Source organism: Polyodon spathula, chromosome 16 (genome assembly GCF_017654505.1).
Source record: "Polyodon spathula isolate WHYD16114869_AA chromosome 16, ASM1765450v1, whole genome shotgun sequence".
Lineage (NCBI taxonomy): Eukaryota > Metazoa > Chordata > Actinopteri > Acipenseriformes > Polyodontidae > Polyodon > Polyodon spathula.
The window spans coordinates 21,088,831-21,114,142 of NC_054549.1; the positions used below are offsets into that span (position 1 = coordinate 21,088,831).

Here is a 25,312-nt window from a genome sequence, read left to right on the forward strand (position 1 = left end):
ACCGATCCACAAAAAGGGAAACAAAACTGAACCAGGTAACTACAGACCAGTAAGCCTGACTTCTATTATATGCAAACTTATGGAAACTATAATAAGATCCAAAATGGAAAATTACCTATATGGTAACAGGGTACTGGGAGACAGTCAGCATGGTTTTAGGAAAGGGAGATCGTGCCTAACTAACTTGCTTGATTTTTTTGAGGATGCAACATCCATAATGGATAATTGCAAAGCATATGACATGGTTTATTTAGATTTCCAGAAAGCTTTTGACAAAGTCCCGCACAAAAGATTAATTCTCAAACTGAACGCAGTTGGGATTCAAGGAAACACGTGTACATGGATTAGGGAGTGGTTAACATGTAGAAAACAGAAAGTACTGATTAGAGGAAAAACCTCAGAATGGAGTGTGGTAACCAGCGGTGTACCACAGGGATCAGTATTAGGTCCTCTGCTATTCCTAATCTACATTAATGATTTATATTCTGGTATAGTAAGCAAACTTGTTAAATTTGTAGACGACACAAAAGTAGGAGTAGTGGCAAACACTGTTGCAGCAGCAAAGGTCATTCAAAATGATCTAGACAAGATTCAGAACTGGGCAGACACATGGCAAATGACATTTAATAGAGAAAAGTGTAAGGTACTGCACGCAGGAAATAAAAATGTACATTATAAATATCATATGGGAGATATTGAAATTGGAGAAGGAATCTATGAGAAAGACCTAGGAGTTTTTGTTGACTCAGAATTGTCTTCATCTACACAATGTGGGGAAGCTATAAAAAAGGCTAACAAGATGCTCGGATACATTGTGAAAAGTGTTGAATTTAAATCAAGGGAAGTAATGTTAAAACTGTACAATGCACTAGTAAGACCTCATCTTGAATATTGTGTTCAGTTCTGGTCACCTCGCTATAAAAAAGATATTGCTGCTCTAGAAAGAGTGCAAAGAAGAGCGACCAGAATTATTCCGGGCTTAAAAGGATCAATAAGCTACTAACAACCAAACGAGCAAGATGGGCCGAATGGCCTCCTCTCGTTTGTAAACTTTCTTATGTTCTTATGTTCTTATGTTCTTAAATCATTTCAATCCGTGCTTTCTGAGCCGCGCACTGACTCGACGTGCCCACTGTCTAATGAATCTACAGCGTGCTGCATGAATGTATATAATGATGTCATACACTAGTTATGAAAATTATGAATAATGTTTGTACTACAAGCCTAATGATAATACATTAATAACCGTAAAACAGCTCAGCATGGAGAGATAAATTGTAGATTGACTAAAGGGAGAGCAAATATGGACATTTGTGAAGGGGGTCCTCGGTTGTGCTTTGTGCTTGGTTGCATGGGGCGGATGAGAGAATGTGCTGCGCCCCAGTGTATTGACGGTCTCCCCCTCTCTCCCAGCTCCTGTGCATCGTGATCCTGATCTGCTACGCTGCCTCTCGCAACGGGGGCTACTGGACGGTGGCGGTGTGCGAGCTGGTCTTTGCCGCGGTGTTTCTCGTGGTCTTCGTGCTGCGGCTCGACCAGCAGTTTGGAGTGATGAGCTGGGGCTGGAGCGTGAGTACAGAGAGAGAGAGAGAGAGAGAGAGAGAGAGAGAGAGAGAGAGAGAGAGAGAGAGAGAGAGAGAGAGAGAGAGAGAATACACATCCACTGCAAGTGTGATAGTGGGTCTGTGAGTGTGTGTCAGTGTAAAAGGCGTGTGTGCCAGTGTGTGTCACTGTGTGTATTCCAGTGTGTGTCACTGTGTGTATTCCAATGTGTGTCACTGCATGTTTTCCAGTGTATCTTGCTGTGTGTATTCCAGTGTGTGTCACTGCATGTTTTCCAGTGTATCTCGCTTGCGTGTATTCCAGTGTATCTCACTGTGTGTATTCCAGTGTATGTCACTGCGTGTATTCCAGTGTGTGTCACTGTGTGTATTCCAGTGTGTGTCACTGCGTGTATTCCAGTGTATGTCACTGCGTGTATTCCAGTGTGTGTCACTGCGTGTATTCCAGTGTGTCACTGCGTGTTTTCCAGTGTGCGTCTCGCTGCATGTATTCCAGTGTATCTCACTGCGTGTATTCCAGTGTATGTCACTGTGTGTATTCCAGTGTGTGTCACTGCATGTTTTCCAGTGTATCTCGCTGCATGTATTCCAGTGTATCTCACTGCGTGTGTTACTGCGTGTATTCCAGTGTATCTCGCTGCATGTATTCCAGTGTGTGCCACTGTGTGTATTCCAGTGTGCGTCTCACTGCGTGTATTCCAGTGTGTCTCACTGCGTGTATTACAGTGTGTGTCACTGCGTGTATTCCAGTGTGTCTCACTGCGTGTATTCCAGTGTGTGTCACTGTGTGTATTCCAGTGTATCTCACTGCGTGTATTCCAGTGTCTCACTGCGTGTATTACAGTGTGTGTCACTGCGTGTATTCCAGTGTATCTCACTGCGTGTATTCCAGTGTCTCACTGCGTGTATTACAGTGTGTCTCACTGCGTGTATTCTAGTGGTTGATGAGTGCCTGTCGGATTGGGATTCTCCCGGGAAAGGGAGCCAGCTAGCCGTGCGCTGTTTCTGAATTCTGTGACTGGCAGGAGCGTCAGATGCGTTTGTCAAGAACGATGATCTGGTTTCGACTTTAGAAGTTATGTATTAGTTAGCTGAACAAGATGGTTGTTTTCGAATTTGTATCATTTAATTTCATGTTGTTTATTGTGGAGCTGTTTTACGGTTATTACTGTATTATCATTAGGTTTGTAGTATTAATATTATTCATAATTTTCATTGTTATTGTCGGTATTAGGCACAGCCAGGTACGAGGTTCAGTCCAAACAGAGCGCCGAGCTCAGTGAGGTGCAGCAGGGACAGCGACTCCACACGGGTCCATTTCATCCACCATCACCTCAGAAACACACACAAGCAAGGGATTATTATTCCCCGTGTTTAAAAGCAGAGGAGCGGCGCGTTAAATCATTTCAATGTTATTGAGTTATTGTTATACAGTAATACATAAATAATGATATTTATCGTGTGTGTTTGTGTGTGTGAGTGTGTTACCGTTTGGATGGCGGATTGCGGTATCAGTATCTACATTTAAACCCCATTTGATAGTTTTTGCACAGCAGCTTGGTCGCGGTTGTGGGTGCCTCTCATCTCTCTGAGAGTCGGGGAGTCGCTTGAGGCAGCGCTGCGCGTCACCGGCTCTCAACGCTGGGTTTAGGGAGGATTTTGAGAGCCGCTGCTTCTCGGCTTTGACTTTAGGAACGCAGTCATTGGGGTAAACATTGGCAAATCAGCAAGCAAAGACAATACAAAGAAAGACGCCGTATTGTAAAATAACGTACAAATAACAGAAATTGGTTATTTCACCTTTTTGGGGTTTAGTAACCCTTGCCCGCGTCAATTTAACCGTTTGTGTCGTTCGTGCCGTGTGGAGCGCCTACATTTGGTTAGTATTCTGTTAACCGTCAGTTCCTTGTTTCATAATGTCACCGGGTCTCAACGTTCAAGCATCGGAAGGAAATTGAGAGCCGTCAAACCGGATTGACACTTAGGAACGCCAGTCCAACAATGGTGTAACCTGGCAAATCAGAAGCAAACCAACACAATAAAGATCGTATATATATCTGGTATATAAACGCATGACATATACGATATTAATATATATATATATATATATATATTATATTATATATATATATAAAACCGAAGATGCACCATAAACGCATCTATATATAATAATTATCTATATATACAAAGCTATCTACAAAGTATCTAATATATCAACTAATAAAGAGAATTTCACCCTTATATATATAAATGTTTCGTTTTTTTTTCAATCAAAAAGGTAACACGCTACTGAAGATCACCTAACGATGTCTAACTATGGACAGGGAAAGGGAGGGAGGGAAGAGGAGACGGAAGGAGGGGAGGGCTTGATTTACATTTTGCCTAAAATCTACCAGCCCAATACAATTGACGAGAACACAGCCCAGCACGAATATATACATTGAGTGCCGCACTTGGGCACGGTGCTGACACAAAGAGGTGTCGTCACCGGGACACGTTTCAGGAATCCACACCCACGCGTGGCCGATTCTATATATATATAAAAAAAATAAATAAAAAAAAAAAAAAAAAAAATTCTCCAAAAAAGGTTCTAATGTTCCACGTAGGACACACAGAGACAGCATTGTTGAAAAAATAGCGAGCAAGCAATTCATGAGGAGAGAGTAATTAATACAGAGAGACAGACAGGCAGACAGATAGACAGACAGACAGACAAATAGATACGTATCTAACAGGTAGAGTCTCTGCATTACATGACACTCTGGATAACCAAAACGTCACAAAGGCTCTCATTGATGATGCACAGCCCAGCCCACTGCTGATTAGGTTAGAGCCTCAGTTTCACATCAGTTATTTATTTATTTTTCAGATTAAAATCCAGGCGCTTTTAACCAGCAATGTTCACGGCACCAGTCATAGGAAAAAAATCTATAGACATGTAAGAGCAACAGTATTGGCATAGATAAATAAATAAATAAATAATACACCAACCGGAAAAATAAAAAAAGAGACACACTGTTACTGCAATGTATTATCAGCATAATAAAAAAAAAATCATCGTTTTAATTAGATTGCTACCCTACAATTGATAAGACAGACGTTTTGAGAACACACACTTTGCAATCAGACCCAGAAAATCATTTTAAAAAACTGCTTTCTTTCTTTCTTTCTTTCTTTCTGTCGTTCAGTGAGCTTTAGTAAATCTATTTTATCTTTTGCATTGTTTTTCTCTGGGCTCAGTGTTAATTGACAGGCGTATAACGTTTCTTTAGATTTTCAGTTTCGTTTTCAATAGGATTCCCTCGCTGTTGAAATATATGGTCAAAGCTGATATATATATTACTATGTACATATCTAAAAACTCGAAATCAGGACAAAATTATTATAAAACAAGAATAATCACAATACAAAAAATTATGAAATTAAACAAAAAAAACACCAAAGAACAATCTCTCTCCAGTTCTTTCATGGCAATTTATAATCGACTTCTCATTAATGACCGATAATTGAATTATTTTAATTGTTTCTATAACAGAGCTACATGGAGCACTCTCTGTCTCTCTATATGTCCTTATTTGGCTTGTCCAATAGGAAAGACACTTTCTTCAGCGCACGCTAGTCGCTCAGCCCGTCTGTTTATTGACTCTGGATTCAACGCTGTTCATTTATTTATCTGTTCCCATATTTAAAATTAAATAAGATGCAAACTTTCTCCAGGCTTTACATTGGCGCTAATTTGATTTGGACTATCTGAATTTGGCACGTGTCGATTGGACCGCCACGCCGGCACACAGAACTACACAGAAAAGACGGAGATAGAGAAAGAGAGACAGAGGGACAGGGGGACAGAGGGTGTTCGGCAGGGCATGGCTTAAGTTTTGATTTCCCTTCAAAGCAACGCCATTGGTCTGCAGGGTTTGAGGAATGGGGTCAAAGGTTGAACAGGGGGTGTTCGGTGCTGTGGATAGTCTACCCGAGGCTAAACTGACTTCCTGCGTTTACAAGGCAGCGTGTGTTAAAGGAGAGGAGAGTTTAGCCACAATCTTGCAATATGCAGCTGTGTTTTTTTTTGTTTCTTCCTCTCGCTTCTGTTAAAGGATACAGCATGTGTTTACATGGCTCTAGAAGTCCAAGCAAACCGATCAAGATGCAAACTGACGTTGTCGTCAACTTTAACTGATGAGCAAACTCGTGTGCAAATCAATCAGAATGTGCTTAAAAGAGATTTCAGTACACCGTGTCTCACACACACAGAGGTAGAGGCAGCTGTACATAATGTGTGACTCTGAGGCTCTGGCGGCTGTCTGTCACACAGAGAGACGAGAGAATGAAACACACTCTCAACACGATCAGACTCTTACAAACATAACTGAGGCACAGGGAGAGGGGAGAGGGGAGAGGGAGGAGGGAGTGTCTGTGACACAGAGAGACGAGAGAATGAAACACACTCTCAACACGATCAGACTCTTACAAACATAACTGAGGCACAGGGAGAGGGGAGAGGGGAGGAGGGAGTGTCTGTGACACAGAGAGACGAGAGAATGAAACACACTCTCAACACGATCAGACTCTTACAAACATAACTGAGGCACAGGGAGAGGGGAGAGGGAGGAGGGAGTGTCTGTGACACAGAGAGACGAGAGAATGAAACACACTCTCAACACGATCAGACTCTTACAAACATAACTGAGGCACAGGGAGAGGGGAGAGGGGAGATGGAGGAGGGAGTGTCTGTGACACAGAGAGATGAGAGAATGAAACACACTCTCAACACGATCAGACTCTTACAAACATAACTGAGGCACAGGGAGAGGGGAGAGGGAGGAGGGAGTGTCTGTGACACAGAGAGACGAGAGAATGAAACACACTCTCAACACGATCAGACTCTTACAAACATAACTGAGGCACAGGGAGAGGGGAGAGGGAGGAGGGAGTGTCTGTGACACAGAGAGACGAGAGAATGAAACACACTCTCAACACGATCAGACTCTTACAAACATAAGAGACACAGACCACAGATTAGCTGATATAAAACTGAGGCACAGGGAGAGGGGAGAGGGAGGGTCGGTCACACAGAGAGACGAGAGAATGAAACACACTTTCAACACGTGAAACATGTCGTTTTGATTGTGGTTTCTGTAATTCAGTAATTACGACAACAGGAGGCGCCCTGAATGCGTAAACCTGAAAAGCAGCCATATAAACACAGTGCAACCAAACCTGGCTGTGCTTTCCAGTCCGTTCACTCCTAACAGCACAAATAATAAACATGGTAACTTTTTGTATCCTTTATCAGAAGTTGTGCCCCCCCCCCCTGCTCCCCGACGCTAGGGGTTGGAACTCCAGGGGCCCTGCGGTGGGCGGGGGGTTCACTGGGGAGGCGGGCCCCGAGCTCCCCTGGCCCGCAGCTGTGCTGGGCTCTTTCTTCCCGCTGTACTGGCCGATGAAGGAGCCGTCCTCGTTGAACTGCACGTCCACGCTGCCCCCATAGCCAGCCAGGCTGTCGTCGCTGCCCAGGGGCTTCAGATCCGCGATGATCGAGGTCTGGCTGCCGGAGTCGGGCTTCTCCTCGTTCTCACTGTGGAGAGAGAGAGAGAGAGAGAGAGAGAGAGAGAGAGAGAGAGAGAGAGAGAAAGAGAGAGAGAGAGAGGAGAGGGAGAGGAGAGGGAGGGAGAGAGGAGAGAGGGAGAGAGAGGGGAGGAGAGAGAGAGGGGAGAGGGAGGGGGAGGAGGGGGAGGAGAGAGGAGAGGAGAGAGATGGGAGGGGGGGAGAGAGGAGGGGTGAGCGAGAGGGAGCGGAGGGAGAGAAAGGACGAGAGGGAGGGAGGGGAGAGGGGAGGAGAAGGAGGGGAGAGGGGGGAGGTCGAGGATAGGGGAGGTCCGGGGGAAGGTGGGAGGAGACGAGGGGCGAGGGGAGAGAGGTTGAGAGAGAGGAGAAGAGAGAGGGGGGAGAGGTGGAAGAAAGAGGACCCACAGAGAGAGAGAGGTGAGGGAGGAGAGAGAGAGGGGGGGGGAGAGAGAGAGGGAGAGAGGGAAAGAGAGGAGAGAGAAGAGAGGGTGAAGAGGGGATGTAACAACCAGACAGAGTCTTCGTGTCTGTCCAAAATCTTAAGACTATCTACCTAACTAGCCTATCTGGTCCGCTCTAAGCTAGCTGCTAACTTCATATTTTATATATATATATATACATATATATACAGTACTGTGCAAAAGTTTTAGGCAGGTGTGAGAAAATGCTGTAAAGTAAGAATGCTTTCAAAAATAGACATGTTAATAGTTTATATTTATCAATTAACAAAATGCAAAGCGAGTGAACAGAAGAAAAATCTACATAAAATCAATATTTGGTGTGACCACCCTTTGCCTTCAAAAGAGCATCAGTTCTTCTAGGTACACTTGCACACAGTTTTTGAAGGAACTCGGCAGGTAGGTTGGCCCAAAACATCTTGGAGAACTAACCACAGTTCTTCTGTGGATTTAGGCAGCCTCAGTTGCTTCTCTCTCTTCATGTAATCCCAGACAGACTCGATGATGTTGAGATCAGGGCTCTGTGGGAGCCATACCATCACTTCCAGGACTCCTTTTTCTTCTTTACGCTGAAGATAGTTCTTAATGACTTTCGCTGTATGTTTGGGGTCGTTGTCATGCTGCAGAATAAAATTTGGGGCCAATCAGATGCCTCCCTGATGGTATTGCATGATGGATAAGTATCTGCCTGTACTTCTCAGCATTGAGGAGACCATTAATTCTGACTAAATCCCCAACTCCATTTGCAGAAATGCAGCCCCAAACTTGCAAGGAACCTCCATCATGCTTCACTGTTGCCTGGAGACACTCATTCATGTACTGCTCTCCAGCCCTTCAGCAAACAAACTGCCTTCTGCTACAGCCAAATATTTCAAATTTTGACTCATCAGTCCAGAGCACTGCCACTGCTGCCATTTTTCTGCACCCCAGTTCCTGTGTTTTCGTGCATAGTTGAGTCGCTTGGCCTTGTTTCCACGTCGGAGGTATGGCTTTTTGGCCGCAAGTCTTCCATGAAGGCCACTTCTGACCAGACTTCTCCGGACAGTAGATGGGTGTACCATGGGTCCCAATGTTTTCTGCCAATTCTGAGCTGATGGCATTGCTGGACATCTTCCGATTGCGAAGGGAAGTAAGCATGATGAGTCTTTCATCTGCTGCAGTAAGTTTCCTTGGCCGACCACTGCGTCTACGGTCCTCAGCGTTGCCAGTTTCTTTGTGCTTCTTCAAAAGAGCTTGGACAGCACATCTGGAAACCCCTGTCTGCCTTGAAATTTCTGCCTGGGAGAGACCTTGCTGATGCAATATAACTACCTTCTGTCTTGTTGCTGTGCTCAGTCTTGCCATGGTGTATGACTTTTGACAGTAAACTGTCTTCAGCAACCTCACCTTGTTAGCTGAGTTTGGCTGTTCCTCACCCAGTTTTATTCCTCATACACAGCTGTTTCTGTTTCAGTTAATGACTGTGTTTCAACCTACATATTGAATTGACGATCATTAGCACCTGTTTGGTATAATTGTTTAATCATACACCTGACTATATGCCTACAAAATCCCTGACTGTGTGCAAGTGTACCTAGAAGAATTGATGCTGTTTTGAAGGCAAAGGGTGGTCACACCAAATATGGATTTGATGTAGATTTTTCTTCTGTTCACTCACTTTGCATTTAGTTAATTGATAAATATAAACTATTAACATGTCTATTTTTGAAAGCATTCTTACTTTACAGCATTTTTTCACAACTGCCTAAAACGTTTTTTTTTTTGCACAGCACTGTATATATTGTATATATATATAATATATATATATATAGTACTGTAATCTATATATATATATGTATTATAGATATATAGATACTGTATATATATGTTAATATATTGATCTATATGTATATATATATATATATATATATATATATATATATATATATATATATATATATATATATATATATATATACACACACACACAGACACACACACACACACACACACACACACACATGCTCTCACCTTTCCAGAGATCTGTGCTCCAGTGGACAGCATTGTGAATGAGAGTGAAACGCACAGGTTAGTGTTATTGACAGAGCAGTACCTTCAGCACAGAGAAACAGCCGAGCGGGGCAGTCAGACAGAGCCTCCGCAGAGCTGGGGGGGCAGCGGGGGCTAAACCTGCCTCCCCCTCCCTGAAATGTCACATGTTTCAATTTTAGTCAGTTTTTCGTGAAGCATCTGGAAAACCACAAAGCAGTGGTGTAATTCAGTATGTTAACAAGGGAACATTATTCAGCTGCTTTCATTGGACTCTATGAAGCTGAGTGAGTTCATTCTATATAGAGGGGGTGCAATTCAATATGTTAACAAGGGAACATTATTCAGCAGCTTTCACTGGATTCTATGAAGCTGAGTGAGTTCATTCTATATAGAGGGTGTGTGATTCAATATGTTAACAAGGGAACATTATTCAGCTGCTTTCATTGGACTCTATGAAGCTGAGTGAGTTCATTCTATATAGAGGGTGTGTGATTCAATATGTTAACAAGGGAACATTATTCAGCAGCTTTCACTGGACTCTATGAAGCTGAGTGAGTTCATTCTATATAGAGGGGGTGTGATTCAATATGTTAACAAGGGAACATTATTCAGCAGCTTTCACTGGACTCTATGAAGATGAGTGAGTTCATTCTATATAGAGGGGGTGTAATTCAATATGTTAACAAGGGAACATTATTCAGCAGCTTTCATTGGACTCTATGAAGCTGAGTGAGTTCATTCTATATAGAGGGTGTGTGATTCAATATGTTAACAAGGGAAATTAGCAGGGTTTGTAACACACCCACAGTTTATTGAAGACACCACTGTATTCTCAAAACGTCAAGTACAACATACCCATTATTCAGCAGCTTTCACTGGACTCTATGAAGCTGAGTGAGTTCATTCTATATGGAGGGGGTGTAATTCAATATGGTAACAAGGGAACATTCAATATGTTAACTGAGTGAGATTCTATAAAGAGGGGGTGTGATTCAGCAGCAGGGTGTAACACAGTCACAGTTTATTGAAGCACCTGTATTCTCCAAACGTCTCGTCCTTCATTGGCCGGGCTTCTGAATCCACCTGTCCTTCCTCCTTGTCCTTCACTGTGGACAGACAGACAGGCAAGCAGCGCGTTAGTGACTCGGTGTATGTGTGTGTGTTGTCTCAGCGTGTGAGTGTGTCTCAGTGTATCTCAGTGTGTGTCTCAGTTTATCTCATTGTGTATCTCGGTGTGTATTTGTATCTCAGTGGGTGTCTCAGTTTATCTCAGTTTGTATCTCTCTATGTCTCTGTGTACTCTGTGTCTCTTTCAGTGTATCTCTCTCGCTCTGTATCTCACCCTCTCTCAGTGTATCTCGCTCTCTCTCTCTGTGTATCTCGCTCTCTCGCTCTGTTTATCTCGCTCTCTCTCAGTGACGAGTTTCACAGCGGAAGTAACCGGATCTCGCTGAGGTCTCTCTAGGAAAGGTAATCTCACTCTTCTGTCTAGCTCCGTTCGTCTCGTGCCTCTCTCTAGAGTAACAAATAGAGTTCCACTCAAACTACAGCTCCACGCTAGAGTCACACACAGAGATCAAATTAGAGTAACACATCTCCGCATAAAATAGAGTCATGTATCGGCACTCATCTCGACGCATTAGGGAGAGCACACATCCGACTCAGTGAAACTCTTCTCTCTGTGATCTCGCTCGAAGTCTGCATCTCGTCCTGAGTTACTCTCTCTGTATCTCGCTCTCTCTGTGTATCTCTCTCTGTGTACCGCTCTCTCTCTCTCTGTGTATCTCGCTCTCTCTCAGTGTATCTCTCTCTCTCTCAGTGTATCTCGCTCTCTCGCTCTCTCTCTCAGTGTATCTCGCTCTCTCTCAGTGTATCTCTCTCTCTCTGTGTATCTCGCTCTCTCTGTGTATCTCGCTCTCTGTGTATCTCGCTCTCTCTCTGTATCTCGCTCTCTCTCAGTGTATCTCTCTCTCTCTCTCTCTCTCTCTCTCTCTCAGTGTATCTCGCTCTCTCTCAGTGTATCTCTCTCTCTGTCTCTCTCTCAGTGTATCTCGCTCTCTCTGTGTATCTCTCTCAGTGTATCTCTGTCTCTCTCTGTGTATCTCTCACTCTCTCTCAGCGAGATCACATCTCTCGCTGAGTTTTAGAGTCTCCTAGTGAGAGAGTCTTCATGAGCTTCAGTGTATCGTGCGTCTATACGCTCTGCCGATCTGAACTCTCTCGCTCTTGTATCTCGCTCTGTTGCGTATCTCTATCTCGAGGAGAGACTCAGAGAGAGAGCTCTCATAGAGCGAGAGTCACACGAGAGAGAGGAGCACATCAGAGAGCGAGAGTCTCACGTGAGATCGGAGACAATCTCGAGAGTAGCACAGTGTAGAGTCACATCTAGTGAGTATCTCACATAGAGCGAGAGCAGCTCTCTCTAGAGTGGAGAATAGAGAGCTCTCGAGTAGAGCGAAGACATGTATAGAGCTGTATCTCTCTCTCTCTCTCTCTCTCTCTGTCTCTCTCTCTCTGTGTATCTCGCTCTCTCTGTGTCTCTCTCTCTCTGTGTGTCTCTCTCTCTGTGTCTCTCTCTGTGTATCTCTCTCTCTGTGTATCTCGCTCTCTCTGTGTATCTCTCTCAGTGTATCTCTCTCTCAGTGTATCTCGCTCTCTCTCAGTGTATCTCTTCTCAGTGTATCTCTCTCTCTCTGTGTATCTCTCTCTGTATCTCGCTCTCTGTCAGTGTATCACGCTCTCAGTGTATCTCGCTCTCTCGCTCTGTATCTCGCTCTCTCTGTGTATCTCTCGCTCTCTCAGTGTATCTCTCTCTCTCAGTGTATCTCTCTCTCTGTCTGTCTCTCTCGCTCCTCTGTGTGTATCTCAGTGTATCTCGTCTATCAGTTGTATCTCTGCTCTCTGATCGTCTCAGTGTATCTCAGACTCTCTCTGTCTCTAGAGCTGGTAGTCTCTCTCGCTCTTCTGTGTCTATATCTCATGTAGTGAACAATCTTGGCCTATCTCGCAGTGTATCTTGCTGTCTCTCAGTGTATCTCGCTCTCTCTCAGCGTATCTTGCTCTCTCTGTGTCTCTCTCTCAGTGTATCTCACTCTCTCTCAGTGTATCTCGCTCTCTCTGTGTCTCTTTCAGTGTATCTCTCTCTCGCTCTGTGTATCTCACTGTAACAAAGTGCCCGCCCCTGTGTATATTATCTGTTATGTGTTGCGTGTGGTGTGTTTAAATGTTGGTGTATAGACATTGGTACACGGGATATAAACGGGTCTGTGTAACACGAGTGTTTAAAATGTATATGTGTATTTAGGCACGAGGATTGCACAGCACTTCACGTGCAAGTAAAATGTAGTAATATGTGAGCACGGGGAATTGCACTTTATTAATTCACGTGCTGGGATTCAAGTGAATAATTAATTGGTAATTGAATCCCAGCACAATAGTATATATAGATGCACGTTGTCACATACTGGGGGTTGGGTGTTCGGTGAGAGTGGAGAACGGGATTGGAGACGGAGGAAATTAGTAGTAATAGTAATAATAATAATAAGAGGAGAAAGTATCCGCTCACCGTGTTTGTCAGTGTCTGTCCGTGCACCGTTTTGTTAAGTTTAGTCTGTTTTTGTTTGTCTATTTATTTTGGCGTAGAGTGCCGTGTCCTGTGTTTTCGTGTTTGTTTAAACCTTTTATTTTGTATTAAACCGGCGCCAACAGGCGTCTTCATCACTTCATTTCATCCATCCTGTGTTTTGTGTATTTCATTACTTTTCCTGGCTCTGACGCCGCCCACTTCGGCCGTCTCTGTGACACTCACTCTCTCTGTGTATCTCGCTCTCTCATTGTATCTCGCTCTCTCTCAGTGTATCTCGCTCTCTCTGTGTCTCTCTCTGTGTATCTCGCTCTCTCTGTGTCTCTCTCTCTGTGTATCTCGCTCTCTCTGTGTATCTCGCTCTCTCTGTGTCTCTCTCTCAGTGTATCTCGCTCTCTCTCAGTGTATCTCGCTCTCTCAGTGTATCTCTCTCTCTCTGTATCTCGCTCTCTCTCAGTGTATCTCGCTCTCTCTCAGTGTATCTCTCTCTCTGTGTCTCTCTCTCAGTGTATCTCTCTCTCAGTGTATCTCGCTCTCTCTCAGTGTATCTCGCTCTCTCTGTGTCTCTCTCTCAGTGTATCTCGCTCTCTCAGTGTATCTCGCTCTCTCTCAGTGTATCTCGCTCTCTCTGTGTCTCTCTCTCAGTGTATCTCGCTCTCTCTCAGTGTATCTCGCTCTCTCTCAGTGTATCTCGCTCTCTCTCAGTGTATCTCACTCTCTCTGTGTATCTCGCTCTCTCTCAGTGTATCTCGCTGTCTCTCAGTGTATCTCGCTCTCTCTCTCAGTGTATCTCGCTCTCTCTCAGTGTATCTCTCTCTCTCTGTGTCTCTCTCTCAGTGTATCTCTCTCTCTCAGTGTATCTCGCTCTCTCTGTCTCTCTGTGTATCTCGCTGTCTCTGTGTATCTCGCTCTCAGTGTCTGTCTCTCTCTCAGTGTATCTTGCTCTGTGTCTCACCAGAGTATTTGCCCCCTCTGCTCCTCTTGATGAAGCAGCCAATGAGAAGAATGAGCAGCAAAAGAACCACAGCGCTGATCAGCCCGATGAACCAGCCCTGCGTCGCAAACCCACCGTGGAGCTCAGAGAGGACTGCAGAGAGAGGAGAGAGGGGGTGAGAGAGGAGAGGAGAGGGGGTGAGAGGAGAGGAGAGAGGGGGTGAGAGGTGAGAGAGAGAGGGGGTGAGAGGAGAGAGAGAGGAGGTGAGAGTGAGAGGAGAGGGAGTGAGGAGAGGGGGGTGAGAGAGTAGAGGAGAGAGGGGGTGAGAGGAGAGGAGAGAGGGGGTGAGAGGAGAGGTGAGAGAGGAGGTGAGAGGAGGTGAGAGAGGAGGTGAGAGGAGAGAGGTGAGAGAGGAGGAGGGGGGGTGAGAGAGGAGAGGAGAGAGGAGAGAAAGAGAGAGGAGAGAGAGAGGGGAGAGGAGAGAGGAGAGGAGAGAGAAAGGAGAGGGGGAGTGAGGGGGGAGAGGAGAGAGAGAGAGAGGAGAGGAGAGAGGAGAGGAGAGAGGGGGTGAGAGAGGAGAGGAGAGAGGGGGTGAGAGAGGAGAGGAGAGGGGGGAGAGAGAGAGGACTCGAGGAGGGTGGAGAGGTGAGGAGAGGTGAGAGGAGGTGAGAGAGAGAGGTGAGGGAGGAGGAGAGGGGGTGAGAGAGGAGAGGAGAGAAGGGGTGAGGAAAGGAGAGAGGAGAGAAGAGGGGGTGAGAGAGGGGATGAGAGGAGAGGAGAGAGAAAGGAGAGGGGGAGGAGGGGGGGGAGAGGAGAGAGAGAGGAGAGGAGAGAGAGAGAGAGGAGAGAGAGGAGAGAGGAGAGGAGAGGGGGGAGAGGGGGAGTGAGGGGGGAGAGTGCTGTTCTCACCTGGGCCAGCAGTCTGGATGCTGTGCTCCCAGAAGCTCACTTCAGCCGTTCTGTTCTTGACGGTAAATCGGACCCGGTAACTTGTCCCGGGCTCCAGGTTCTGGATCTGATAGAAGGACTGGGTTGAGCTCACCTTCTCCAGAACCTGCCAGGGACTGTTAGACCCTATAGGGGCAAGAGGGAGAGGGATGAACTGAGTCAGGAGGGACAGAAAGAAAGAAAGAAAAAAGACAAGCAGGGAGGCAGACAGACAGACAGAGTCAGGGAGACAGGGCACAATATGGACACACACGGGACAGACAGTTCTAAAGGCAGGCTGTTATAAAGACAGACAGACAGAGAGACAGACAGTTCTAAAGGCAGGCTGTTATAAAGACAGACAGACAGAGAGACAGACAGTTCTAAAGGCAGGCTGTTATAAAGGCAGACAGAGAGACAGAGTCAGAGAGACAGAGACAGACAGTTCTAAAGGCAGGCTTCACTCACTGTGTTTGTTGAGGTATTGAATTTGAAACTCCACGCCCCTGTAGCCCTCCTGCGGGACCCAGCTGATATTAGAGTATGTCTTTCCAGAGACCATGCTGATGTTTTCCAACTTGGGCAGGGCTACAACACACACACACACAGACAGACACAGACACAGACACACAGACACAGACACACAGACACAGACACACACACAGTCAGAGACACACACACACACACACAGACACACACAGTCAGAGACACAGACACAGTCAGAGACACAGACACAGAATGTCACTTTAAATAATGCAATAATTTATTCTTGCTTTTGATTAGCTTTGCATATAGGCGTTTGCCAAAATCTCATATTGTGTTACAAAAAAAAAAAAAAAGAAAAAAGAAAATGAAAAGGTGCATTTTCAATAAATTGAAACATTTTTAGATTTTATATTAATGTGTTAAAATATACAAACTTTACATCGATAAGCTTACACATAAAAATGAAAACGGGTTAGATGGGGGTCGAGGCACATTTTGCAAAGGAGTGTCGCCCGGTCTGAAACTCGAGAGCCACCTGCTAATGCTGGGCATCCTCGCCAGCGCCACCACACATTTACCAACAAAACCGTCATCGAAAGGCTTTGGAAACGTCAAGAGCACGATGAAGACTTCGACCACCGTTCGCCCGTCAAGAACAAAAACACTTCGGGAAAAAGGGCGTGTGGAAGTTTATCACTGGAACCATTTTTTTTTTCTCCCAAACGAGTGTTGTTTTCTGCGCGAAGTCAATATGGAGTCGTGACAGAAGTGGTCAAAGAAACGCATTGCAACTCCACTGCTGAGAAACGACTGAACCAAACTTCTTGAGAGAGGCAAAATGCGATGAATATATACCGAGGAAGAGCGGTAACACAAGTCCTGCTGTGACAAGTACACACAGGAAGAAGGCTATAGCAATTGCTTTGTTGTACAGTGTGTGTGTGTGTGTACTGACACACTGATAACAATATTATCTCTTAAGCTTAATTTATAATAATAATAATAGAATGTTCGGAGATTCACAGACATTTTATTTTAGAAAAATTCCCTCAATTCATGACGAAAAGTAAAGTGCTATTTCTTGCTGATATGAAAGATTCATACCGGGCAGAGCAATCCTGTCCACAATCATCTATTTGTTTTTGAATCAGTTTATTTTTTGGTAACGTTTCAGACTGTTCCCAGTTTTGTAGAAGTGTTTCAAGCTGTAAGAGACCTTCCGTTTTCATTGGACTGCATTACATTAAGTAGGATTTTTTTTTTTTTTTTTTTCCTGTAACTAACAGCTGTGCGGTGTTTTGCAATACAGGTGCCCTGTGGATTATTAGTGGTAGTGTTCGTGTTAATAGCAGTCGCATTGCCGCAGTGGTGCGACACTTTGCTTAGTGCTTGCTGGCTTGCTGTACACCACCGTTCTGCTTTATCATAATATCACAGCTGTTTTCAGATTTTAATGCTTGCTATTCTTCTGTTTAAGCTCAGGATTTATCATTCGATGCTGCCGGATCAGGCCGGACGGGCTTTTCAGTGGTACTGGTCGAGCAGAGGTACCGTTAATAGAGGGGGCGTTACCCGCATCCCTCCAACTTTGAACGGTCCTTACAAAGTGAATATTTTTTGCTGTTGCGCACAAGTGCACAAGGATTGACTTTGCAACAGATACTTATCCTAATATCAGCTTAAAAAATGTCGAGCGGGTGGCGAACAGAAGACAAGAGGTTTCTGTCACGTGGCAAAAATAAGGAGGCGCGTTTTCAATTTCTTTTTGAACAAGGGCAGTGAGTGACAGTTAACATCACCCAGGGCACTCAGTGTCATTCTATTCAGGTCACAGATGGTATCGTCCCGGTTACAGACCTGTCATAAGTAAAGACTGACCACTGACGTCTTTGGCTGCATGCAGCCCACACGTCTGCAGCAGATGACCGTAGCTCTGCAATTGTTCCAGACACTAATGTAGCCATCATAGGAATTGGCCTCGCATACAAGATCAAAGCAACTGTATTCATGCACACTGGAAAGACTGAGAAAGAGAAGACACGCTAACCCTAACCCCTAACTTCTCTTGCAAACTCACTAGAGCCTGCTAAGATAGACGCGCTTATTGGCTTGCATTGTACTACAGGTTGTGACAGTGCAAGTGCTTTCAAAGGCAAAGGGGGGGAAAAAAAAGGCCTACAAAATAATGGAAGAGGTCCCATCAGTTTGCCAAGCAATGCAAGCTTTTGGAGAGAGCTTACCTTTACACCTGGAAATGTGCAAACTATCAGGCAGCCGTTTACCCCCCTCCTGGCTATGGTTGGACGGTGGAAGGCGGGGAACTGATCTTACACTGGGTGGAAGGAAAGCCAGCTTGCGAGGGTGTTTTAGAAATAATATTTACACAGTTAAAGGTTGGTCAAGTTGATGCGCGACTCATTTTATAAGCGGTCACTCAAACCGGTGCACTCAGTGAACCAAATCTGGTTTTAAAAAATCACTTTGTGACCTGGTTCTTATTTTGCGCCTTTTAAAATTCATGTGCAACTTTTGTAAAACCAAACTAGATTTAAAAAAAAAAAAAAAAAAAAAAAAAAAAACAGTAAAACAGTAACAAAATTACATGCGCCTGATTTATTTAAAAAGTGCAATTTCTAGCCCTTTTTGAGATTTTGGCCACCCCCTGATGTCACGTTCACACGCTGCCTGTGGCCTTGTCACAGCTCTCACAGTCCAGGGTGTAATGTGTAATGTTGCTGTTTAAGTATTGCTATAAATGAGTCTGTGTAGCACAGGCGATTTAAAAGTTATATTTAGGCAGAAGGATTGCAATTCACATGCATGTAAAGTATTTATGAGCACGGGCTGTACAAATTAGTTCACGTGCAGGGAGTCAAGTGAATAATGAATTAGTAATTGAATCCCGGCAGACCTGTATACATATAGAGGCACGTTTCACTCGCTCGCGGTTGTGTGTTCGGGGGGTGGAGAAGGAGGTAAAAACTATTTAAAAGTTTAAAAGTGGGGGTTTTTTTGTGCGTTGTTCAAAGCTTTTATTTTTCCCCTGCTCATCCCTCCTGTTATTTTCAGATTTTAGGTACAACTGTTTTGTTTTGGGTCATATTGACCCGATGCAATTTCAAACTAATTTAAAACAGCCTTAAATTGATGAACTGTTTTTATTTGCAAAGGTCTTTTCTGCTCTTTTAGTCCAGGAGCTGTGATAAAACTTCTCTGACTGCCAGCCTGGGAGCGCCTCATTTTGGAGTGTCTTTACCAGTGAGACGCTGTTGCAATACTGACAGAGAAGACTAGGCTCTGCCCTGTAGATATATACTGTTAGTTTTTTTGTTTATAAATATCTCCAGACAGGTGCTGCCATTTCCAGAGATAATAATACAAATATAATAATAATAATAAAATAACAAACTGAAGAATTGATTGTTTTATTCCTGTACACAAATCTGCATAGATAAAGGCCACGGGTCACATGACACATGACCTGTTCTAAAAACATTTTCTGTGTAGAAGTTCATGACCCCAACTTAGGAAAAGTCATCAAATATTCTACAGAAAATGAAAAGGAAAATAGCATTTAAGCTGATTGGAAACGAGAGACCCGAAACCCAAGAGGAGGGTTAATAAACAGCGTAGCAGCGTTTTCATTAATCTTTTCGCTCGCAGTGCTGTGTGTTCATTTCTGGTCTGACGTCACCTCTAAAGCCAGCTGGTCACGCTGCCCAGTAACACTGGCTCTCTTGGCTGCAGTTCTCACCTCCCTCCAGCAGGGCAGAGCCCTCAACAAAGATGTGCGGCCCTGCCCCGGCGCTCGTGCGCGCTTTCAGGTAGAACCGGTACAGGCTGCGCGGGTCCACTTCCAGCACGGTCCAGTTCAACTCGTGCGGCTTGAACTCCACGTCGGTCAGGTGACTGTTCCCTGATTCGTTAACTGGAGAGAGAGGGAGGGGGAGGAAGAGAGAGAGAGACAGGCAGACAGAGAGAGACAGACAGAGAGAGAGAGAGGGAGGAAGAGAGGGAAACAGATGGTTAGAGAGAGACACTTCAATTCAGATGCTCTATTTGAACTCTTAGACAAAGGGAGGAAGGGAGCGGAGTTGAGGGGAGAGGAGGGAGAGGTGAGGGGAGAGGAGAAAAGGAGAGGAGGAGGAAGGGTAGAGGAGAAGGGAGGAGGGGAGGGAGAGGAGAGGTGAGGGGAGAGAAGAGGAGGCGAGAGGAGAGGAGAGCAGGTGAGGAGAGAGGACAGGAGGGGAGGGGAGGGGAAGAGAGGAGAGCAGGTGAGGGGAGAGAGAGAGAGAGAGGAGGAGGGAGAGGAGAGGAGAGAGGAGAGAAGAGGAGAGGGAGGAGGAGAAGAGAGAGAGGAGAGGAGAGGAGAGAGGAGAAAGAGAGAGACAGCTCCCTTCCTCCAGGGAGAGCAGGTACAGAGGGGAGAGAGGAGAGGAGAGAGAGAGAGAGAGAGAGAGAGGACTCGTCCTCAACTTCCCTGAGGACAGGAGGAGGGGAGGGGGAGGAGATGATCTGGTGAGTGGCAGAGAGGTAGAGAAGAGGAGGTGAAGGGAGGGGAGGAGAGGAGAGGAGAGGAGAGCAGGTGAGGGGAGAGAAGAGATGAAGGGAGGGAGCACAGATGAGGGGAGAGAAGAGGAGGGGAGGGGAGGAGAGGAGAGCAGGTGAGGGGAGAGAAGAGGAGGTGAAGGGAGGAGAAGGAGAGGAGAGGAGATACTCACTCTGCTGGTAGTGAAGGTCATATCCAATCAGGTTCCCGTTGGGCTGCAGGGGGGGCTGCCACTGCAGAATCAACAGTGACTCTGAGGGGCTGTCCAGGGTGAGAGAGGCAGGGGGGCCGGGGACTGGAGAGGGGAGAGGAGGGGACAACAGGGCTGAATATTTACAGCACAGACATTTATACACACACACACACACACACACAACATTCGTACACGCACAGCATTCGTACGCACACACACAGCATTCGTATACAGTGCAGTCAGTATTTCACATCCATGAGCGTTCTAATTTTGAATCTCCTCTCCCGATCCCTCCCCTCCATCTCTCATTGAAAACCCTCCCACTCTCCCCTCACCCCCTCTCTTACCCCCCTCGGGTGTGTCGAATCTCAGCGGCTCGCTGGCCGGTCCCTCTCCTCTCCCGTTGAAGACGCTCACTTCCAGGTAGTAGATGCTGAAGGGCTGCAGGCCGGAGAGCAGGGCGTGGCTCTGCCCCCCCGCCACGCTGAGGGAGAAGCGGTCGGAGGCGTGGCGCTTCGGTCTCTCCTGCAGAGTGCGGGACCGCCAGCAATGAACCTGAGAGAGAGAGTGTGAGTAAGTGTGAATGAGTGTGTGTGTATGTGTGAATGTGAGTGACTGTGTGTGTGTGTGTGACTGAGTGTGACTGAGTATGAGTGTGTGTAAGTATGAGTGTGAGTGTACCCTCACCTTGTATCCTTTCAGGTGGCCCCTCACACTCTCTCTGGGGACGGGGCTCCAGGTCACATTGACAAGGGTGCGAGTGAGAAACTCCACCGCTACATTCAGAGGACTGGAGAGAGGTACTGGGAGAGAGGGAGGAGAGGAGATGGGAGGAGATGGGAGGAGAGGAGAGAGAGGAGGAGAGAGGAGAAAGTGGAAAAGAAACAGTGCCATCACTGCCAGACAAAGACTTGTATCTGAGACACACACTGATATCCACAGATACACTAAGACACACAGATACACACTGAGACACACTGATATACACTGAGACACACTGAGATATACACAGAGATACACAGAGATCCTCCCCCCTCTCTCATCCCCCCCCCCCCTCCTCCCCCCTAGGGAGGGGGAGCCAGAGGTCCATCTTTTGACTCTGGTGTAGACACTCACAGTCCTCTCCTGAGTACCCTGTGACGGTGTCTGGCTCGGGTCCTGGGCCCCTCTCGTTGACGGCCCTCACTCTGATGTGATAGGGGGTGAAGGGGGGGCTCCCCGTCACCACGAACACGGGGGACTCAGTGTACGCCTCGTGCCACTCCGACTCGCCAGCCTGCCGCCACAAAACCTGGTACTTGAACCCAGGTCCACACCACTGCAGCTGCCTGATGGGCTGAGGGAGGGAGAGAGAAACGCATTATGAGAATAAGGATTTCATTTTTAAATCACTTTCCATGCAAACATCCCAATCACAAAGTACAAATACAACACATGGTAGCCGGGCGGGAGGGGGACTGGGGTGGATCATGGGGGCGGGGTTTGGGGAGGGGGGGTGTGTGGGCGGGAGGGGGTATTTGGGGGGCCGTACAAATGTTGGGGGGGGGGGCGCAGGGGTCAATTTAACGCTTTCACCGAATAAACCCCCCCCCCCCCCCCCCCCCCCAAAAATAAAATAATATAGACTTAGTCATGCAGCACAGAGATATTAACAAAAATCAAATGACAGCAAGGATGAAAATGCCTGTCTGCACCCCGCTCTACGTCACACATACCTCCCAGTGGATGATCATGTTATCAGTCTGGTTCCCCTCTCCTCTCACTCCAGTTGGGTTACTGTCTGGAGCTGAAACGCATAAAAAAAAGACTGTCTGTGTCAGATGTGTGCAGACTTTTTACCTGCGTCAGGAGTGTGTTTTTGTGAGAATGAGACTTACCTGTGGCAGGTGTGTGTGTGCAGTGTGTTGACCTGTGTCAGGTGAGAGTTTACCTGCGTGTGCGTGTAGATTGTTGTTTGCCTGTTGTTTGATTGTTCTTTACCTGCGGCAGGTGTTTCGAGAGAGTCCGACGGCTGGCTGGCTCTGCTGTTTCCCAGTTCGTTGACAGCGATGACCTGGAACCGGTACTTCAGGAAGGGGAAGAGGTCGAGCAACGCGGAAGTCTGGCTCTCGTTCACTCTCGTCAGCTCACTCCACACACCCTGATTGAGCATCGTCGAGTACTCGATCACATACTCTGCAAAGCAAACACACAGAGACATTGAGAGACACAGAGACAGAAAAACACAGACATAGAGACACACAGAGACAGAAAAACACAGACATAGAGACACATAGAGTCATTGAGACACAAACAGAGGCAGAGAGAAACAGACATTGAGACACACAGACACCGAGACAATGAGACACAGACACAGAGGCAGAGAAACACAGAGACACACAGACATAGAGACAGAGAAACACAGTCATTGAGACACAAACAGGCAGAGAGAAATTGAGACACACAGACAGCGAGACATTGAGACAGAGACACAGAGACAGCGACAGAGAGACATTGAGACATAGACACACAGGCAGAGAGACACAGAGACATTGAGACACACAGAGGCAGAGAGACATTGAGACAGACACAGAGACATAGAGACACACAGACAGAGACATTGAGACAGAGGCAGAGAGACAGACAGAGACACAGAGGCAGAGAGACATTGAGACATATAGACACACAGACATAGAGACAGACAGAGAGACACAGAGACATTGAGACAGACGCACAGACAGCGAGACAGAGACAAAGACAGAGCAATTTTAGAATCTATTACAGCATCTGTTGTAGACCAGTTTGGTAGATCTGACTCAGTATAGTACAGTTCTTACCCAGCGTGGGGTCATTCTTACCCAGCATGGTTATCAATACTACATGACCAGAAATACCAAATCTACTTTTTCATTAAAATTGAGTTTGAAATGGGTTATATTGTTTTAATCTTTTTAACATTGATTTCCAGTCTCGTTCTCTGCGGGGCAGTTCTTAGTCAGCAGGGGCAGTATGGGGCTGTTCTTACCCAGTATGGGGCTGTTGTGGTCGTTGGCGGGGGTCCAGGACAGAACAACGCTGCGATCCTGGGGGTCCGAGAGCACGAGGTCGATTGGGGGGTCCGGAACATCTGAACAGAGAGAGGAGAGAGAGAGAGAGAGAGGGGAGGGGGGGGGGGGGGGGAGAGAGAGAGAGAGAGAGAGAGAGAATAAAACCAGCCTGTCAGTCACATCCACCCCCAGCCTCCCCTTCTCACCAGGGCTGTGCGTTCACAAGCAGAGCTCGCAGCATGAAGGGCATTTAAGAGCAAATACAGAACAGCACAGGGGAAGAAATGGCAATGAATCATTTAAAGGAAAATTAATAAGTGGCATTATCCTTGAAAACAATGCGGCCTCTTTTATAAAGAGAGCCAGGCCGGCACGGTTTCACAGCGCAATGGAAACACAGTATTACTCACCCAGGACCAGGAGTCTGCCACTGGCCTCATCGGAGTCGATGGGGGAGGCTGCGATGCAGGTGTACACACCCTGATCCTGCTCCTCCACCTCATCGATAACCAGCTTGTGACCGTCAAACACGTACCTGGAAAAGGTACACAAATACATTCAGTGACAAGCGTTTCCACTGGAAGTCTCTCAGCGTCTTCAACAGAAACACTACAAGAAACTTTATAAATTCATAAAATAAAGTCTGATTGAAGACGCTGAGAAAGACTTCCAGTGGAAACGCTTGCCGTTGAATTTCTGAAGTTTCTATTGAAGACGCTGAGAAGGTTTCTCTCCGTGTTTGTGAGTGCAGGTGTGTGCCTCACTTGCTGCTGTCGGCTGTCTCTGCGATCTTGTTTCCGTCTCTCCTCCACATGGGGTCTGGCTGCTTGGACTGGAAGTGGCGGCTGTCGTACCGCGCTTTACAGCTGAACTCGGCCGTGCGTCCTCGGGGCACCCTCTGATCACGAGGCGGGACCAGGATCACCGTCTTATCTGAGAGGGGGGAGACAGCGGATTATTCCTACAGAACATGGAGCTGTATGGAGGAAAATTGAGGTGTATAAGGGTGTATAGATGTGTATAGGGGTGTATAAGTGTGTATTGAGGTGTATATTGAGGTGTATAGATGTGTATTGAGGTGTATAGATGTGTATAGGTGTATATTGAGGTGTATAGATGTGTATTGAGGTGTATAGATGTGTATAGGTGTGTATTGAGGTGTGTGTATAGATGTGTATAGGTGTGTATTGAGGTTATAGATGTGTATAGGTGTGTATTGAGGTGTATATAGGTGTATTGAGGTTATAGATGTGTATAGGTGTATATTGAGGTGTATAGATGTGTATTGAGGTTATAGATGTGTATAGGTGTGCTGAGGTGTGTGGAGGTGTATTGAGGAGTGTGTGGAGGTGTATTGAGGTGTGTGGAGGAGTGTGGAGGTGTGAAGGTGTATTGAGGAGTGTGGAGGTGTGTGGAGGTGTATTGAGGTGTATTGAGGTGTGTGGAGGTGTGTGGAGGTGTATTGAGGAGTGTGGAGGAGTGTGGAGGTGTATTGAGGTGTATTGAGGTGTGTGGAGGTGTATTGAGGTGTATGGAGGTGTACTGAGGTGTATTGAGGTGTGTGATGGAGTGTGGAGGTGTATTGAGGTGTGTGGAGGAGTGTGTGGAGGTGTATTGAGGAGTGTGGAGGTGTGTGGAGGTGTATTGAGGTGTATGGAGGAGTGTGGAGGTTTCCTCAAACCTCCTCACATCCTCAATAACTCAGGTGAATTGAGGTGTTGGAGTGATTGTGGGTGTACACCTGACATAATCCCTACACATCCTGCACTTCCACATACTGCCGGTAGGTTTGTGGTGAGTATAACTAGGTGTGCCACAGGTTGTACATGTATCTTGTGTACCCTCTGTGTGGTGGTAACACCTCCACATGACTTTGCACATAACTCCTAACGTACCTCCACACACCTCCACATACCGTGGCAAATATGGAGGTGTGTACACCGCTCTTACACACCTCCATACGTAACTGGGTTTATGGAGGTGTGTGGAGGTGTG

At 46.2% G+C, this 25,312-nt stretch overlaps 1 protein-coding gene across 1 annotated transcript in view; it reads right to left on the reverse strand.

The window, feature by feature from the left end:
* Nucleotides 1-6,854: 6,854 nt before the first annotated feature.
* Nucleotides 6,855-25,312, reverse strand: part of LOC121328980 (neural cell adhesion molecule L1-like) — a 72,911-nt gene continuing 54,453 nt past the window's right edge. The window contains exons 14-29 of the mRNA XM_041274139.1: nucleotides 24,082-24,250; nucleotides 23,728-23,852; nucleotides 23,296-23,397; nucleotides 22,272-22,466; nucleotides 22,007-22,077; nucleotides 21,408-21,627; nucleotides 20,979-21,094; nucleotides 20,639-20,846; nucleotides 20,271-20,393; nucleotides 19,304-19,477; nucleotides 15,532-15,651; nucleotides 15,046-15,210; nucleotides 14,158-14,289; nucleotides 10,653-10,725; nucleotides 9,599-9,610; nucleotides 6,855-7,140 (exon numbers count right to left, since the gene is read on the reverse strand). Coding sequence (XP_041130073.1) covers nucleotides 6,855-7,140; nucleotides 9,599-9,610; nucleotides 10,653-10,725; nucleotides 14,158-14,289; nucleotides 15,046-15,210; nucleotides 15,532-15,651; nucleotides 19,304-19,477; nucleotides 20,271-20,393; nucleotides 20,639-20,846; nucleotides 20,979-21,094; nucleotides 21,408-21,627; nucleotides 22,007-22,077; nucleotides 22,272-22,466; nucleotides 23,296-23,397; nucleotides 23,728-23,852; nucleotides 24,082-24,250 — 2,291 coding nt within the window. The remainder of the gene's footprint in view (nucleotides 7,141-9,598; nucleotides 9,611-10,652; nucleotides 10,726-14,157; nucleotides 14,290-15,045; nucleotides 15,211-15,531; nucleotides 15,652-19,303; nucleotides 19,478-20,270; nucleotides 20,394-20,638; nucleotides 20,847-20,978; nucleotides 21,095-21,407; nucleotides 21,628-22,006; nucleotides 22,078-22,271; nucleotides 22,467-23,295; nucleotides 23,398-23,727; nucleotides 23,853-24,081; nucleotides 24,251-25,312) is intronic.